This window comes from Felis catus, chromosome B2 (genome assembly GCF_018350175.1).
Source record: "Felis catus isolate Fca126 chromosome B2, F.catus_Fca126_mat1.0, whole genome shotgun sequence".
Lineage (NCBI taxonomy): Eukaryota > Metazoa > Chordata > Mammalia > Carnivora > Felidae > Felis > Felis catus.
Window position 1 is genome coordinate 136,790,440 of NC_058372.1, and position 19,793 is coordinate 136,810,232.

Sequence of the window (19,793 nt, forward strand, 5' to 3'; positions counted from 1 at the left end):
TTTAAAAAAATTTTTAATGTTTATTTATTTTTGAGAGAGAGAGACAGCGCAAGGTGGGGAGGGGCAGAGAGAGAGGGAGACACAGAATCTGAAGCAGGCTCCAGGCTCTGAGCTCTCAGCACAGAGCCCAATGCGGGGCTCGAACTCACGAACTGTGAGATCATGACCTGAGCCAAAGTCGGAGGCTTAACCAACTGAGCCATGCAGGTGCCCCTAGCATGCATTTTAAATTGATGTATTTTTAACATCTTTCTGAATTAGGTTAGTGGAATCATCTCTGTTTCTCACGTCAAGCCAAAGATTTGCCTGTTTGCGTAACATTTTAAAAAACGATTCAAGTCAGGTACAACCATAAGATTATGACTCTGAAGGCCTGTTCTTCAACTGCTTCTTTGCCCACTTAAGTCTGAGAGCTATTCTCTGAAGTGATCACGGAAAGGTGCTAGGCCCATACTGGCTAAGTTTCTCAAGACAACAGTAACCGGAGGAGGTAGATGAAAGTACATTTTATCCCCACAACAGTTCACGACAGCAACAACACAACGTGGCAACTATTAGGAAGGGCACTTTGTGTGATAACAGTGAAGAAGCCCCGTCGGGCATGTGGCTTTCTTTGCTTCAATTCAAGGTCTGCATTTCCGTTTTTCCTTCCTGGATCCCTCCCTGAAGAAGTGGTGGAAACAACCACCATGTGGAATCTTGTTTACTCTGTAAGCACTGATCTAATGCAACACAAAAAAGTCAGTCTCCTCTCCCAAACACATGCTGAGCCAACCAGTCACCAGAGTGGCACTACCTAATCATGTGGGAAACCGAAGTCACCGCTACTTGTACCTGATGCTCCGCCATCTGGCTCTCTGGACCCCTGCCGTGCTCCAGACTCTCACTGAGTTTCATCTCGATGGCCTCCATTTTTGTGGAGATGGACTGGAGGGAGTCCTGGTACTTCTGCTGCCTTTCCAAAGCTTCATAGAGAGTGCGCTGCTTTTCACTGATCTAAAGAAGAAAAGGATATTACCAAATGTCTCCTAGCCTCTTATCTTCTAGGTTACTACACTTCTTTCCTCATGCGACATCCTGACGTCTGTGGCCCAACAGACGGTATCCGACTCTGTGCACGGAGTGTGTTAACTCCGGGCGTGGGTTTCGTAAGACAGTCGCTCAGGTAATCCCATGTGCGGTGGACGGAGTTAAACACTTCCACGTTTCGGAGACTTACCACATTCTTTAGGGTTTCCCAAGAACGCTGCAAATCATCCAGCTTAGCGGTAGCAGATGGCTCCAGTCCTAGTTCATAGAACTCCGGCGATGGCAACGTGCTGGGGTGGATCCTGGCAGCATCTGTCTGCAACCTCTCAGCAGATAAGGCCTGGTAATAAGCAATGTCCTGCGGATGCAAAGCCCGGTGTAGGGTTCAAGAAGAAGACAAATTTAGGTTAACATGCGCTGTATTGTTTGCCTTGTGGAGGAAGGGTTTGGGATTCACTTAAACTATAAACTATTATAGGGGCGATAACAGGGGCTATAAACTATCGAGGTTTGTGTAATTCTTGTGATGAGAAGACAAAGATTGTGTCAAAGCACACTACAGTTGCTTCTGAATTTTGGCTTTTATATAAAAAAAAGAACAAATATTTCAAGTTGCCAAACCCATTCTTAGTCTATATTTGGTAAAACAGAAATGCAAAAGATTAGAGTGGTGCACATATTGAAAAGACTAATAAGGCAAAAAAAGAGAATCTTAATTATTTCCTAAACTGTTGTTTTTTAATGTGTTGATTAAAGTGCTGCATGCTTTTAAAAAGTACTTGATTTAAATAATATTAAGTCATTTTTGAGGCACAGCCAGATCTTCCGTATCTCTGAGTTCATCACTCACAGGAATTAACTTCTTTTAATATTAAATAAAGGAAAATGTAATCGGGAAGTTAAAACTACTCTAAGAAAGAAATAATAAAAATGATTCCTTCTCATCACTTCCTGGAAGTACACTGGAAATAATCAAAGTGAATGATGAAAAACAAACCTTTTGAATTTTTTATTATTTCTTGGGTTATAAGTAACATTACATATTTTATAGTATTAATAATGGACTCTCCTACATCAAGACATATAATCATGTGTTTTCAATTGTTTCTATGCATATTTATGTGTATTAATAGAAATTGAATTGGGGAGTAATGTTTATATTCTGGGAATTTCTATTACAAAGTTCACTACTTTTGGGGCACCTGGGTGGCTCAGTTGGTTAAACCTCCGACTCTTGATTTCAGCTCAGGTCCTGATCTCACTGTTCGTGAGACTGAGCCCCGCACTGGGCTCTGCACTGGGAGTGTGGAGTCTGCTTGGGATTCTCTCTCCCTCGCTCTCTGCCCCTCCCCCATTTGTGTGCTCGTGTGTGCATATGCCCATGCTCGCTCTCTCTCTCTCTCTCTCTCTGTCTCTGTCTGTCTCTGGCACTTGTTGGGATGAGCACTGGGTGTTACATGTAAGTGATGAATCACTAAATTCTGCTCCTGAAATCACTATTATACTCTATGTTAACTAACTTGGGTTTAAATAAAATTTTAAAAATAAAAAATTAAATAAATAAACAAACATTAAAAAAAAGTTCACTACTTTTGCAGTTGTACTGTCGGAGATAATAATGTATCTGAATGGAAAATACCTGAGCCTTATCGATAAGGCAAGGTCTTATGGATAAGGTCTTGGTAAAAAGTCTTCAAGAAGGACCCAGACACTGGAGAAACCAAAATAAGAACAGGAAAGGGCTGGTGTTTGGGGGTGTGTATGAGGACAGAAGCAGGATTGTGGGGTAAAAGGGGTTCAGACAGGAGTCTGACACCGGAGGAGTCAGAGCTGAGATTCCAGTTGAAATTCTCCTAAGTAGCTGCACAACGAGAAAGTCACTCACATCTCAGGCATCGGTTCCCTAATGTGTGTAACACTGGGGAGTTCTGAGGATTAAATGAAGTCATATTTGAGTGGCCATGAGACCTGGTACTTATTTTGTTGTTGACGCTTCTAGGCAAGTCCCCAACCTTTACTGAAGACACTGGAACATGGAGACTGGTTCCTCCTCGTTCCTGATCCTGTCACCATCCTGGGTAGATTACTTTGCTCTTCTCAAGTCTTTGCTAAGCTCTATCCATTCACCCTCACCTACTTTCACCCCGCTTCAGTCCTCCGCACCCTTGAACATGATAGCCTGTCATCACTGAATAGGCTCACCCCATGTGCACTTCTAGCTATGTCTAAAGTTACTTAAACTCTCCTCTTGCCAACACCGCTGCCTTCTTTGCCCCTTTAAACTCTGTGTTACTCACCTGGAAAATCCCAGGCAGGACTCAGTCCAACTTTACTTTCCAGAGCGCATGGGTGTACATGCTCATGAGCATATATACACACCCCCTCCACACACACACAAACACACAGCTGAGGCCATCGAGGAGATACCCCTGAAACTCCTCAAATTTCCAAAAATCTGTCTACGCTCAGACTCCCCTATATCTTATACTTGCCAGTTTCCCGGCTGAACGATAACCCTCCCACCTACTCCCAGAATCCCATCCACTTTCACTCTTTCAAGGACCTTGGTGCATTACTATCCTCTCTATCTCTACTGATTTTCTCCTCAGCATATAAATAGAGGCAAATGTTTTCAGTCTAAAAACACATACTCTTTTTCGGTATTTTTCTTACAGGATGTCACATGTTAGAAAAGTCCACAAATCACAAAGTGATGGGTCATCACACACAAACACATAGTTGTGATTGCCGTTTCTTCCTTTTCTCCCTTTCACATGATAATCCAGCTTCTAAAAATGGTAGTTTACATTTGATAATGTTCACTTTCTCACCCCCCAATCCACTTCTAAATACCCAGCTGTGCTTTGACCCTAATGATTCTTTTCTGTAAAATAAAATGATTATTTTCAGCCCTTCTTCTGCCTGACCTCTCGATAGCATTCCACACCTCTGACTGTCCCCTTTTGGAAACACTGTCCCTGTAATCTGTTCTCCTCCAAGCTCCAGTCATTCAAGCTTTCACTTGTGTATTTCCCTCAGTTATTTATAAGCTCTGCACTCACATCTTCATTTTTACATTTCAAACTCAACATTTCCAAAAACAAAAACAGACAAATAAAACAAAACAAAACAAAAACATCCAGGATGAGAAATAACAAATTTACAAAAAAAAAATCATGTTCTATCCATCTTTCAATAAATGGAACTTCTATACAGAAGCTCTGATCGTGGGATTTATTCTCTATCTCTTCTCTCCCTTCCCATCCACAGGTTATTTAGGATGAATTCTATTGACACATACCCTTGCCCCAGCACTGCTTCAAGTTCTCATTAGAACAACAACTGCCCAATTCCCAGGTTGCAAACTCGTAGCCTGCAGGCTGCCTTTGGCTTGCACACATTTAGTTCGGTTTATGCAGTGTATGATACTGTTGAAAATGTCATCGAAGTAGAGAGGTTTAATAAGAATCCAGATTCATAGCTCCTTTTGCAAACCAGAAGGTACATAAGACTGGACTCTGTGTCCACAGGACTATGGTAGTTCTAACAGGGGACAGGCTGCCTGGTTTATGAACAGAGGTGCTGTTCGGGTCCTTTTCATTCCCCGGCCGTTGACATCACAGCCCTGGCCAGGCATCAGAATGTGCAACTTCTGTCTCTCACTAGCTTCTCTGGGTCTGAATCTGTCCATCTCTATTCTACTGTCCACACTGATCCAGGATGATCTGTTCTCAGACTTACTTCTGTACATAGCTTCTAGTTAAATTCCCTCTGTGGTTAACTATTAGCTTCTGGATAAAGTTCAATGTGTGTGTGTGTGTGTGTGTGTGTGTGTGTGTGTGGTCCTTCATGATGTGTTTCCTTCAGCCCTCTCAGTTTCTTTTCTCCCCTTCTTCCTCCTCCTCCGAAACTGGTTCTCTAAGTATACTGACCCTATTTGCAGTTGTCTTGATGGGCCATCCTCCCTCCTGCCACCACACCTTTCCATATGTCTTTCCTTCTTGCCTGAAAAATGTTACCTCACTCTAGTGCACACCAACTGCTTAACTTGCACTCCCTTTGACCCATCCTGAACTCCAGGTTCAGGGGCGCCCTCACCATGCAGTGTTTCTCCCCCTCCTGGCCATTGTCCCATTCTATTGTGATTACTCACTCCAACTGTGAGCTCAGTTAAGACCTGAGAAGTGCCTTTTGTCTCTGACTCTGAGCAGGTCTTAGGATGTTTGGCAAATAACAGGCAGGCATATATATCTATAATGCATCATACATATAAAAGCACTTTTGTAAACTTTATATACACAGAAGGTACTTTTTTTTTGAGAGGGCAGGGGCAGAGGGAGAGAGAGGCAAGGGGCAGAAAGGAAGAGAGAGGAGGGAGAGTGAGAGAGAATCACAAGCAGACTTCGCACCCAGCAAGGAGCCCAGGAGCCCAACATGGACCCTGATGCCGGACTGGATCTCATGACCATGAGATCATGACCTGAGCCAAAATCAAGAGTCAGATATTCAAATGACTGAGCCACTCAAGCACCTCAAGAAAGGTAACAGTATTACTGGGTCCACAAGGAAAAGCAGAAAGTTGTTTTAAATGTACAATTTTTAAATTAAATACTCTTTTTTAATAAGGAAGCCCCCCAAAAGAGCCAGAATAAAATACATTTGTTACAAAAAAAATATTTTTTTCTGGTTCTTTTGTAGGTGAGAGAGAGAGAGGGAGAGAGAGAGAGAGAGAGAGACTGTGTGTGTGTGTGTGTGTGTGTGTGTGTGTGCGAGTGTGGTATGTATGTGTATTGCTCAGGCCTATTACACAGGAATGAGAATTCCTGGTTTCTTAAAAGCATCTGAAAAAGTATTGCCTTTTGTAGATGAATAGTTTGAGGACTACATATATTCAAATATTGAATTGAATATTTGAGGGCCACATATATTCAATAAAATAAAACAATCCTCTAATTACAAAATGGAGGCCTTAACTGGCATAGCAAAGAATCATCCTCAGAAAGACGTTTCTTATTGCTTTGTACTTAAGATATGAGAGTTATTATCCAGTGGATTCCTAACAAAATGAATTTGGAAAGCTACAGTTACTATTTCATTTACATTGCCCAGGTTAAAGAGTATTTTCATGCTTCACATCACATTTAATTTTTAAAAGTTTGTGAATTAAGTAGCATTGCTCGCCGTTACAAATGAGGCCGCTAAAGGACGCTGCAGGTACAGTCAGCTTACAGGCAGAAGAGACGGGACTCATGCTGAGCTTCTAACCTGGAGCCTGGCGCTCTACCAGGTACAAACCTTGGCTTCTGTCAACTCTGCCAAGGAGCTCGCCTCTTGCTTTGCTTCTAATAGCATCAAGAAGCCTGCAGCAAATCCTGGGGTTGCCTGGTTATTTCCACTCTCCAGGAAGCTACACTGTTACCACATTGGGCTAATAGCTACTGTCAGAGAGACAGAACCCACTGACTGCGGAGGGGTGGGGGGGTGGACGGGGTTGGGGGGAATCGCTCCGTTATATAATGGAGATCTACTTACAGAAGCAGCGAGCACAAAACCTTCCTTTAACAGCTGCAATTTTATACAGCAGTTATATTTGGCTGCCCCCTAAAACAGCTGCACACATTCTATACAGTATGTTGAGTCTGAAAAGTGCAATTTATGAGGATTCTAAATGTCCTCCTCAACTACAAGAGAAAATTTTGCAAATCCAGCACATCCCCAGCCAGGTTGTAGTGTTTGTTCATTTTCTTCTGACTTATATTATTGTACAAGAACAACGCGTGGCCTTAATGAAGGGGGTTGATCTGCTTGAACACCAAGCATAGCACATTTGCTTTTTAAGGGCCTCCTCTGAGCAAGGGCATTTTTTTGGTTAATCTTCAGTATCACGTATAAGTACGTTCACAATGTGATTTAATTGATGCTTTCCCTTGATGGCGGAGGGGTGTCAAAATCTATTTAAAACAAAGAAAGATCTCACTCATAATTTTAGGATTTGACTGAGTTTGACAGCTGAAGTAACCATAATATGAAAACATTTGTGTATTTTATCATTCACGAGGCATTTTTATATGTACATTGAGAGACACTTTACAAGAAGTATCATGGAGGCTTACCATCTTAGACCAGGGATATTCTCCCCACAGTGTTAATCTTAAGGCCTTGGTTTATTGTTCCATTTGAAAAATTTAAGAACATTAAGTTTATTATACAGGATAGTTTTTTCCTATACAATAGCTGACTATAGCCAAGTTTCTCTGATTCTAATAACATCTGTGACCACAGGGAAGAACACAGCATCAAAGAATGAGTAATACATATTTTAAACTCAGAATCTGAAGAAAAGTTTCCCCCAGGGTACACTGAACTTCTCTTTTTTTTTTTGGTTTTGTTTTGTTTTGTTTTTAGTCTCTTCTCATCACTTTTGTTATTAGTCATCCCACATCCACCTTTCTAAATTATGAGGTCCTTGATGGCAGGGGCCACTGGTGTCTTCTCCTTTATTACCTGTCTGGAACCCAGAAAACATTTCATGCCAGGCAGGTACTCAAAATGTGTCTGATGAATGAATAAATTCATAATTTCCTAGAGCTACATACAGTTTTGCCAAGAGAATTGTTTTACCTAAAATATTCATCAATTTTATATTCCTGTTTTAGGGGAAGAAGGTTTTTGTTTTTTTTTTAATCACAGAAATACTATTTTGAATGCTCTGTTTTAAAATAAAAATAATTGTAACTGATTTGTAATATAGCTTATAGAACATTTGTTCTGTTTAACGCTTCTTCCTTAATAATAAATTTCCACTTCTTTGAACACTTACATAATTTCACAGTAATATCATTAAACTTTTTTAAAGACTATTTTGGCTAGGGGCACCTGGGTGGCTCAGCAGGTTAAAGGTCAGACTTCGGCTCAGGTCACGATCACACGGCTTGTGGTTCGAGCCCTACATCAAGCTGCTGCTGCCAGCACAGAGCCCACTTCAGAGTCTCTGTTCCCCCCCCCCCACCCCTCCACTGCTTGTGCTCTCTCTCTCTCTCTCAAAAATAATAAATAAAAATAAAAAAAAAAAACTAAACTATTTTGGTTAAAGGAAAAAAAAAGAAACTAGTACTTAACATGCATTAAAAATCTTTGGCTATTGTAAAAGCATATTTTTTATTTCTATATAACATTTTTGATGAAAACTCTTTAACATATTTAACTTAGCACAATCTGAATCTAACATAATGTATGCTAAAAAGCACCACATAACAAGGTATCATCTCCACTTTATAGGAAACAAAATTTAACGTTATTGAAAAATAGATAAAAAACACAAGTCTACTTAGACATTCCAATATATACACTGGGCCATGCCCCTTAAATTGGTTGACAGTAAGTAAAGAAAGAGTAGAAGGTTTTCATCTTTAAAATCTGAGCTTATCAGTGTCAAAACCACGTTCGATGAATGTTACAATACAAAGAGATCATGTTATTTTACAATGACATAAACATTTCTTTCTCTGTTCGGATGCAGTACTCCTATTAGATAGCTGTTAGAACTCAAGCCATAATGCCTTATAACATGGCCTTCTCCAGCTATAATTTCTGTGACCTAATTTTTACTCATGTCACTGCTGGAAGCCCAGAAGAGGAGCCGGTGTGCTGAGCCCGTAGTGGTTATCACATGACAATCACAGTTTGTGCAATTTCACACCTAATGGTGTGTCCCTCAAGTCTAAGATTCATACCCACAGTCTATTAAGAACAGGAATGGAGTCCTGCATCCATCCAGAGATCCTAGCTAGAGGAATGCCAAATCGTGGTACCTGGTTAACAGAAGCATCTGTATTAGCCACAGGTGAAGGGGAGCGACAGGCAGGTGGAGAGGAAATTTCACTGTTGGTTCCCTCCTCCCCAGACTCCTCTGTGACAGGTGACAGCAAAGTGTGACAGCGACCCGCAGTCATCTATCACATAAAAGGTAGCCCAAAGGACACGAACAGAACATCAGTTAGCTATGTTAACAAAAGACCTAGTCAGGCACAGGTCAAAACAAAGGTAAGGATATACCAAGAGTTAGAAATACTGAGACCCGAATCTACATACGAATTCTGCGTTAGTACTTAAAAGTTTTGTCTTCAAGTTAATAAGACTTTAGGGACCATTTGTAAAACAAACAGGGAAAGAGGGTGCCTATCACATTAAAGACTTTTGTTGTTGATTCAGTGTTTTCCTTTCCTTGATGTTTGTTTGTGTCTTTATAAATAAGTAGTAGAATCGTGGATCATACAAGGGACAGAAGGGTCTACAAAATCAAACTTGAGTCTTTTGTGGACATCTCGGATTCCAAATGTCCTAGGGACATAACTGTGCCCAAAGTAATATTTTGCCAAAAGAGTCCAGGTACATACACTATCTGAGGCATAGCACATATGTGTGGAAAATATGCAGCACTGGAAAACACTGTCATTCCCAAAACAACTAATGCATTTTTAGATACAAAGTGATAAGGAAATAATGTTGCAGAACAGCAATTAATGGAACCTACTTATTTTAATCCACAGCTACACTTTGGATTTTCTATTTTCTTATTTTTCTAATAACAGCTTTTCTTCTATATTTTATTAAACATTTGTATAACAGAATACACAAACATATCTAGCTGGCCAGTGTTTTAGCTTGGAAAACATATACAAAAAATTTGTGTAGCGTGATTCTCCTATCTCCCAGAAATCTACAAAACTGTGCAAAGGAATTTTTTTTTTTGAAGCTCAGAGCCTTTCAGTGTGATTGCTGAATTATAAACAAATGCAGGGCCAACCTTATACATATTAAATAATTCAGCCGCCTCAAGCCAACAGCTTCATTTTAACTGTCACTGTTTAGGGTATAGGCATCAAAAACTGGCCTTGGCCCAAATGTAGTCAGAGAGTTGAGACTGTTCCTCATTCTGATCTGCAAGACCTAGCAGCGATCCCTAAGTTAAGCCACGGAGAGGGAACCTAGAACCGCTAGCCAGGGGGGCCAGTCAGAAGGGAGCGCAGCGCGCCGGCTCCCATCAAACCCGGCCTTGACCCTTACTTACCATGACCACAGAGGGGTGGGCCGAGGTCGCGGGGAGGAGCTCCCGGTCCAGGTCCTCCGTCCCCTCCGCCAGCCCCTCCACCTCCGTCACCGTCAGCAGCATGGTGGCATGCTTGGCTTTCATCGTCAGCATCTTGCACTTGGAGTTCAAAGAGGCGATCTGCTCCTGGTAGCCCTTGATTTTCTGAGCCAGCTCCTGGGGAAACATTTCCCCCCCACCCCACCGTGTGTCAGAGCAGCATCAAAAGGAAACAGAACTAGTGGCGTTCATCTTCCTCCAGCGCTGGCCAATGAAATCACAGAGCTGCGGCAGCCGGCGGCAGGGCCGCGGCGGAGAGGCAGGATGTGGACGTGCGAGCGCAGGGGGCTGCCGGCAGCGCACCCGCAGCCCGACCGACCGCGGCGCGGCGGGGCCGGAAGAGCGGCTGCGCGCGGGCCGGGAAGGAGTGCCCCGCGGCCCGGCTCCTAAGCCCGGGAGAGGCTCCGGGTGCAAGCCGGAACTTATGTAACCTTAAGAACTGGCAACTTTCTTTAAAATGCCTAAACAATCTGAAACTGCCAGATGGTTCATGCCACGGAAATTAGGTCATGTGATGACTAAAACTACAAAAAATGCAATGCTCAGCTCTGACCATACTGTGTATCAGATAGAGCAGTCATCGGTTACAGACGGTGTCACAAAAGTAAACTGCATGTCAATTCCTGTGGCCCATGGAGTCTTTTTTTGTAGAGCAGCTAAATAGCGCACAGGAGACCCTAATTATTTATGCAGATTATTCCCCACATAAAGTTTTGTACATTCATCACATTTTCCCCTCGCGCCTTGCGTGTTTCTAATGTTTCAAATTAGAGCTTTGAACTTGAAGCTCAGTTCAAATTTAAGTTCATTTGTGGTTGAAAAAATTGTAAAAACTGTTTAATTTTTAAAATTAAAAATCGGGGGCGCCTGGGTGGCGCAGTCGGTTAAGCGTCCGACTTCAGCTCAGGTCACGATCTCGCGGTCCGTGAGTTCGAGCCCCGCGTCGGGCTCTGTGCTGACAGCTCAGAGCCTGGAGCCTGTTTCCGATTCTGTGTCTCCCTCTCTCTCTGCCCCTCCCCCGTTCATGCTCTGTCTCTCTCTGTCCCAAAAATAAATAAACGTTGAAAAAAAAATAAAAAAAAATAAAAAAAAATAAAAATAAATTAAAAATCGTCTTAAAGATCTAAAATACTAAATAAAAAATAATAATCTAAAATGGTGATTCTAAAATGTTAAGTTTATACTTTCTTATTTAAAAGATGCATATGTGTTCATCAAAAATAAAGATGTATATTCCAAAACCTTAATCCTAAAGTACCAAACTATTCCATTTTTTCTGTTCCTTTTATTTGGCTCCTTTGCCTGAAAAGCTGTCATTGAGTGTTTGTCCATAACGCATTTTGCAACAAAAACATTAAATGTCAATTTCTTTGAAACAAGAGTGTGCATATACCTATATACATACATGCACATGTATATACATACTATGCATGTATATGTATGTATATAAATACTATCATCTTAAACACATTGACATTCAAACTAGAGGTTTGAACTTGGAAGTTCAGAAACAAAATGACAACAGGGGCACCTGGGTGGCTCAGTTGGTTAAGGGTCCAACTCTTGGTCTTGGCTCTGGTCATGATGTCATGGTGAGGGGATTGAGCCCTGTGTAGGACTCCACACTGAGCAGACACACATACATATCATTCTGTTACTGTCATTTTGTTTCTCCTGTCCCAGCCAAAACTGAGTAAGTGGAAGGGAAAATGATCCAGCAGAACTCAGCCAGCAGCCCGTCTTCTTGACTTCTACTACAGCACAAGAATATTTAAAGGAAGGACTTATTTATTTTTTAAGTTTATTTAGAGAGAGAGGGAGGAGGGGAAAAGAGAGAGGGAGAGAGAGAATCCCAAGCAGCCTCCATGCTTTCAGCTCAGAGCCCTACATGGGGCTCGATCCCCATGAACCGTGAGATCTTGACCTGAGCCAAAATCAAGACTCGGACCCTTAACCAACTGAGACACCCAGATGCCCTTAAAGTAAGAATTTAGAAAGTAGAAATGATCACTTTTTACCTTTTAGAGTTGCAGGTACTTAATTAAACCTAAGAGGGCTTTTTTTAAAATAGTGATTAAACAGCTATTTACTACATCTGGCCTAGTGCCTAATTTGTGGTTACTCTATTATAATTAGTTAACATGCACACATAGAAGGCATCTACCAGCTTAATGGACTCCTTGAACTCCATGTTTTCATAGGAAAAATCACTAAACCTTCTTATGATGGCTTGCCCCACTGGGGTAGATTTGAAGAATCTTTGCGAAGTAGAGTTAGTTTCAGTCCTTCACCTTTTCTGCCTACGTGGAAGGTCATGGCCCCCTACTGCTGTACCCTGCAGAGGCGTGCCCATGCTGGCAGCAAACATCCATCTCCTAAACTGCAGTTGTAACCTTCTTGTGTATAAAACTTAATTGGGTTGTTTGTTAACAATCCAATTCTGGTCTTCACTTCAAAAGATTTTGATTAGGAGGCATTTTGTAGTCATCTCATATGACCCCCTTGGAGAAATAGCTCTTTAGACTTTCTTCTGTAATAATAAAACCTGTCTAAATCGTAACAACTAGTGGGTGGTTAAATCTACTAAATTAAAATGGAGCCCTAATGGGTTCATGTGTTCACTATTCTCAGGAGGCCTATGTATTTTTAACTTTTACTGGATATTTCTGAAAATGATTACCAAGGATGAACATAAATAGATGGGAATGTCAGGTAAAGTGGCTGTTCTGAGGAAAGCTGCCTTCTGTGACCAGTCTCCCGCCCTCAGGAGAAGGCCTTGTATATAAGGTAAAAAAAAGAGGCCTGAGTATTCTCTCCTATGATTTAAAAGTGGCAGGATAATTTTCTCAAATCAAATGCAGCATTTAAAAAATTACAGAAAAAGGGTGTCTGGGTGGCTCAGTTGGTTAAGCATCCAACTTAGCGCAGGTCACGATCTCACAGCTCATGAGTTCAAGCCCCGCATTGGGCTCTGTGCTGACAGCTCAGAGCCTGGAGCCTGCTTCTGGTTCTGTGTCTCCCTCTCTCTCTCTACTCCTCCCCAGCTCATGCATTCTCCCTCTCTCTCTCTCTCTCTCTCTCTCTCTCCTTCTCTCTCTCTCTCTCTCTCTCAAAAATAAATAAACATTAAAAAAAATTTTAATGTGAATTCTTTAGAAGTGAATATATTATCAAGTAATTTTATGAATTACAGCTAGTCTTCTAGATACTAGATTCACCTCAAAATTGAAATTCCATTAAAAGGAGATTGAAAAAAAAGGAAAAAGCTGGGGCGCCTGGGCAGTTCAGTCAGTTAAGCATCTGACTTCCGCTCATCACGATCTCTCAGTCTGTGAGTTTGAGCCCCACATCGGGCTCTGTGCTGACAGCTCAGAGCCTGGAGCCTGCTTTGGATTCTGTGTCTTCCTCTCTCTCTCTCTCTGCCCCTCCCTGCTCGTGCTTTGTCTCTCTTACTCTCAAAAATAAATTAAACATTAAAAAAAAAAGAAAATACAGGAAAAAGCGGGCTTCCAAATTTTTACATTATCATAAATCAGGCTTTCTCCACTCAGCACTTTCCTTCCTGTGTTTGTTTTATACATACAATGAGACTCTCACATGACTATGCCATTATTATGATAATGTATTCTAAGTCACATGACAAGACTTGCAAATGTCTACACTCATGTTTAGAACTGGAAAGAGAAAATGTGACAAAATGAACAGATCACTGAACAGGAGCCTGGAGGATGGTCTTCAGCTGAACGTACTGAGAGCCAAAAATATGTGACCTTGGACAAGTCATGTATCTTCCTGGACCATTATTCTTCTCTTCTGTGCAATAACATAGTCCAAATAGTTTCTGCTGCACTGGAAAAGCTATGGAATTTGGAGGCACAGATTTGGGAGCCTTGGAAGTTACTTAAAAATACCAGTTTTGGGGCACCTGAGTGGATCAGCCAGTTAAGCGTCTGACTTCCACTCAGGTCATGATCTCACAGCCTGTGAGTTCGAGCCCCGCATCGGGCACTCTGCTGACAGCTCAGAGTCTGGAGTCTGCTTCGGATTCTGTGTCTCCCTGTCTCTCTGCCCCTCTCCCCACGCTCACTCTGTCTCTCTCTCTCTCTCTCTCAAAAATAAATAAACATTAAAAAAATGTTTTAATAAAACAGTTTCTGTTTTCTTATCAGTAAAATGGAGATGATTAAAAAAAAAAATCCTTACCTCACAGAGTTGTTATAAAAGATAATGTAACAACTTTGTAAATTGTTTTTAAAAAAGCCCTCCCCCAAAAAACACTATAGTAATGATAATAATGTTCTTTCAGATAAGATTTTAAAAATATATACTTTCTGTACTATGATAGAAAAGCTGTTACAAAAAAATTCTGGATCATATAAAATGAGATTAAAAATAGTATCAAAATTAATTTATAATATATAGTCTAATGTATGAATTGTATAAACAGTGGTCTCAAATATTTGGGTAACATATTTCACGTAACCAACGGCATAAGAAATCAATAGTTAACGTAGATGTTATCTATAGTATAGAAGTAAATGTAGGTGTGATATTTATTTACATTATTTTGTAAATCACATATAAGTGTAAGTTACTGATGCACTTGACATGTCAGAAAATTAAAGAACTGCATTTGGAGACTGGGATATTTTACTCTTCAAAGGCAACAATTGACTCTTCTGAGAAACTCACTATGATACTTAGTTTGGAAAAAAATAGTTTGTTGCTCTTATGACAACAAAGTTAAAATAGAGCCCATAAAGAATAAACTAAATATCTACCCTTGGCACAGAGAAATTAAGATACTCTCATCCCGTTGCTTCCCCCGATTCATGATGCTATGAGCCAGTCCCCAAGGGAAAGAGAAAATAACTCATATAGGAATTGACAGGTCAGAGAAGGACATTCACTGCTAAGAATCAATGGGCCCAAACAGTCAAGGTCTCTGATCTCTGAGACCAAGTCTGTACAAGGGGTGTCCAAGTCCTCAGGTCATAATGAAGTCATAAATACAAGAAAGAAGCCTTTTTTGAAAATGGGGAAGATACTAACAGTCATAATCTGGGAATCAGCAAAAAAAAAAAAAAAAAAAAAAAAAAAAAAAAAAAAAGACTACACTCTGATTTTGGTGGTAGGAACTGAAATAACCTATATTTGAAAGTGCAAGTGATTTTGATTTTAATATGAAATACCTCTTCTGTTTAAAGAGGGTGATCAAAGCAGCAAAGTCTTAGGAACTACTGTTTCTAACAGGTTTTATAAGACAGAGTGGACTGTGTTTGGTGTATTAACCGTGAGAATTTTGGGTGCAGGAGACGGTGGATCCCAGGTGAGATATGTCATCAGTAACACGTAAAGAATTTTGGCATCAAGGGGAAGACTCATGCTCCCGGGTCTTGGAAACGATCCACAAAAACAGCCCTCAAGATGCAAAGACCGTCAAAGGGGCTACCTGAGAACGAAGCACACTGTGTGCGGGCCAGGGAAAACTTTTCTCTCTGATTCACTAGAAACCAATCACATTTTCTCACCAAGCCAGTGTCTTGCCTGCCTTCCTTTCTCACCTCATGCCGAGAAATCTGGGCTTGCAGCTCCTGGATGTTGCTGGTGGCCGCGGGTGTGTCTTCAATCTCTCTGTGAGCTCCTTCTATAAGCTCCTGGAGGTGCTGCATTTCTTGCTCATATTGTTCATATTGTACCACGGCCTCCTTTGAAAGAAAAAAAGACGCACGGTTATCTTTCTGTATCAATCACTGTGGGCCATTCTGTACTGCTGTCTATGGCGTTAGGTGATATTTACCTGGGCATCTAGGGAATAAAGAAAGGATGGGTCAAGTCCCTGGATGATGAGAGTCCTCAACTTTATGCAGATCTTTCAAAGCCTTGTCTCTAAAATAGTTCGCCAGGATTATGGATGGACTCAAAGCAGCTAAGTGGCTAGATCCTCTCTCTTTTCCCTATTCAAATTATGCTGAAAATGGCAATGTCATAGTCAGAACAACGTCAGGGTGGGAAGCGGTATGAAAAACGTGATTACTTCATTTTTCCACCTAAGAAATACTAAATCTATATGTGAGGCACTTGACTAAATGCTGGGGTGGGAGATTAAAAAATGAAGGAAGCATGACTTCTAGCCTCAGGAATTTACTATGCAACAAATTACAAGATAATCCAAGGTGCAAGAATAGTTGACCAAGTAAACCCTTAGCTATTTAATGAGAACCTACGTAGGCAACTTTTGGATAAGGCAGGTGAAATATTAGTTGAAAGGGCATAGGAGGTGGGTAGCATCATTCCTTCCTCGTAAATGACTCTTCTCTTATTGGCTGAAGAGGCTGAGAGTTACACGGGGGTTTGCTTTTCAGGCAAGAAAATGCCTTTACTGCATCAATAAGCTGAAATATGAAAAAAAAAATCTGCAATCTATACTAGCAGTAAAGGCTTTTTACAAGGTGTTAGAGGATTCTCCGATGAATAATAAGAGATAAAAATATATAACTGAATATAAAATTAACTTGTATAAGTCATTCTTTACTAAAATATATTGCTACAAGATAGCTGTCACCAAAGGATGTTTTTTATAGAGCTTTCCCCGGGCTCTTGCGGGTGATCCAAATGATAGCATTTCATCTCCTTATTTTATATAACCACAACAATCTGTCAAATTTAACACTCTGGGTGTGTTTTGATGGCTGAGCCCACACAACGCTAAGAAAAGCAGCCCATGACTCATTCGCTGTGGCTCTGTGGGCGCGGGGACCGCGAGGGACGCTGGCGGGCACAGCCCCACGTGCCTGCATGATGTTGCACTGCTGGATAGCCGTGTGCTGCAATCGGCTGGCCTCTGCCTGCAGGTGCAAGGCACAATGGCAGAGCGGCAGGCTGGCGACCACATCGTCGGGGATCCGGAGGGCACTCTGGCAGATCTGCACGGCGTGGACCTTTGGCTTGAGTGACTCCATCTCAGAGAGCAGATGCTGAAAGTACAGGTTCACATTTTATATGGCGCAAAAAATTTAAAATGTTTCCATCTGAATAGCTTCTTTCATAAGCAAGAGACATTTACTAAATTATAGCTCTGGCATACGTTATAAACATTTTCCAAGGAGATTTTCTTTAAGTAATGTGTAGAGTCCTAAGACTATAGCTGAGTTTAGAAGTCATTTTTCCCTCACTATCTTCTTTTTAAAGATAGATAGATAGATAGATAGACAGATAGATAGATAGACAGATTCCCCACTCACTTCCTCTAGATTATTCTTGCTTACCTGTCGATGCGAAAGTTGTTCCTTGAGACTAAGACGTCCGACTTCTGGGGAAGTCAGGGTTGTCTGGGCTTGCTCCAAAGCAACTTGTAAGTTTTTTAGCTCAGTTTCAAATTTTTTCATATCCTACAGAGTAAAAGCAATATGAATGTCAATATAGAAGCCCTGGAAATTCAAAGTCATGGGAGAAGAATAACCTCACAGCCAAGAAGGCATATCAGAGGCGAGTACTACATCTCCACTATGGACCCACCATTTTTTAAAATGATAGACTTTCTAATTTAAGCTATTGTTATTATTAGTTTCACCTTGGCAGCATCTTGGAGATTCTGCAAACGAATTTTGATCGTCTGTCGTAGCTCCTCAGACTCCCGTCCCAGGTCTGCCACTTGCTGAGACATTTTTTCTGTGGAGTAGATGCTAGCAAGGCACTGTAATTTCTCAATCATTGCTTCCAGATTGCTGGGGATTTCTTCAGATTCTTCCAGCATGGTCTAGAGGGAATTGCCAATAGTCATGACATTGACAGGGAGGCAGAGGCATACAGGTAACCAATCTGGTGTGGTGTAAGCCAGGAGACTAGGAGGGAGTGCCAGGTCTCAGTGCCCATGCACACCGTGTAGGTTCCATGTGTCTTCTTGTATCTAACCTTCCCAGCCCTGTGCCTACTCCCCACCTATGCTTCTCCGCATTTCACAGAAAAAGAAATCAAAGTTTAGGAACTGCCAACCATTTACTGAGGCCACATGTTGTTAAGTGTTGGACAGGCTCGTGCTCTGTCAACCACCCCAAGCTGCTCCCTGATGAGGGTCAGGACACGAGTATCTCAGGGATATCTGTGCTCTGACACATTAGGCCTTCTTGTCAGGATGTTGAGCTTACTTTTCCTCCTATTTACTCAAGAGATGCTTTCTAGCTCTCATATTCTATGTCTAAGATCTAAGACACTTATCGATCTAAGAAATGAAAACACAAGAGCATTACAAACAAACAAACAAAAAAACTTTTGAACAGTTGCTTTAAATGAAACAAAGAGGGTAGAAGCTACTTGAGATTAGCAAGAGGAATAAAACACAGCCCTGGTCATTCTGGATAGTATCCTCCAGTGGGACTAATAATACACATGGATTGTTAACCACATAATGCGCATTATATGAGCAGAGTGAAAGAGAAGAAAGACTAGAGATGACGGAATATTACTTGCAGGAGGATTGGGAGGCGGAACAGCATAAGCAAAGGCACAGAGGTGAATGAGCACAAAATGTTCAGTTCCCGGAATGTGCGATGTGTAAAGAAGAGAAATGGAAGCTGGGATACTATCCTTGAGCAACAGATCTTTAATTTCAAAATACAGTACAGTTTTTCCCTCACAAGGAAAGGAAATACTGAAAATCTAAAGAAGAAAATCAAATATTCCACAATATGGCAGAGGTAACTTTAAGAGATAACTGCTGTTACATTTGGGTATATATTTGGATAATTGAGATCATAATATACTATAATTTTCCATCTTTCTTTTCCACCTGACACTAGGAACACCTGTATTCTCTCTGTTTACTGCTTTTGGCTAACCTTTGGGAGCTTTACCTAAGGTGGGCACGGGAGAACTCTCAAAAGAGTATCTACAGACTGAGTTCTCTCCTGAGCGTCTGTGGGATGTGTGGTGTCTGTCCTCTGTCCCCAATGCACTCAGTCTGCCCAACTGCCCAAGTCAAAACACCTAGGAGCCCTCCTTGGCTGCTCCCTCTCTTCCACCTACATCCAAGAGTCTCCTCTCCAGAGTCCATAACTCTAGCTCAGTATTAGCCCTTGATTCTCTCTTCTCTCAACCTCTAAAGAGTCCTTGTCACTCTCTAGCATATCACTGCCACTGCCTTCCATCCTGTCTTACCTTCCTCAGTCTGTTTTCCACAGGCTGCTAACTCATCTTTCTTAAAATACAAGCTGGGATTTGTTGCTTGCCTACAGAATATCTGTCACAGGCTTCACAGTGACTATAGGGTAAAGCCCAAGTTCTTAACAGGCCTTTCAATACTTTTCTTCTCTCTCTATTCTTCTCTCTCATGCCTCTTTCCAGCTTTCGTCCACACATCTTCCCCGTACTACGCCCTCCACTGCACGGAACAGAGCACCCCTCACTCTTACTATTGGGATGTCCACATGTATTTTTGTTTAAAATGCATTTCAAGCAAGTAGGCAGCCTGTTGTTCAGGACTCAGCCCAGAATTACCTTTTCCTAAGAAGGCCTCCTTAAGCTTCCCCTAGACTCTGGGCAGTGTGGACAGAGCACCCCCCTGTGGGCTCCATCAACACCTCGAACCCTCATTTCCTGCACTTATCACACTGTTGGC

The 19,793-nt window shown here is 41.5% G+C and overlaps 1 protein-coding gene across 22 annotated transcripts in view; it reads right to left on the reverse strand.

Moving 5' to 3' along the window:
• SYNE1 (spectrin repeat containing nuclear envelope protein 1) overlaps positions 1 to 19,793 on the reverse strand; it is a 475,092-nt gene that overhangs the window by 157,111 nt on the left and 298,188 nt on the right. For 21 of the 22 annotated variants that reach the window (XM_045058235.1, XM_045058234.1, XM_045058221.1 and 18 more), the window contains 8 exons: positions 17,751 to 17,936; positions 17,446 to 17,568; positions 16,972 to 17,154; positions 15,742 to 15,885; positions 10,100 to 10,294; positions 8,841 to 8,981; positions 1,220 to 1,387; positions 835 to 996 (listed from right to left, as the gene is read on the reverse strand). In XM_045058235.1, the coding sequence (XP_044914170.1) occupies positions 835 to 996; positions 1,220 to 1,387; positions 8,841 to 8,981; positions 10,100 to 10,294; positions 15,742 to 15,885; positions 16,972 to 17,154; positions 17,446 to 17,568; positions 17,751 to 17,936 (1,302 nt within the window). The remainder of the gene's footprint in view (positions 1 to 834; positions 997 to 1,219; positions 1,388 to 8,840; positions 8,982 to 10,099; positions 10,295 to 15,741; positions 15,886 to 16,971; positions 17,155 to 17,445; positions 17,569 to 17,750; positions 17,937 to 19,793) is intronic. The other variant, XM_045058231.1, reaches the window with a different exon arrangement.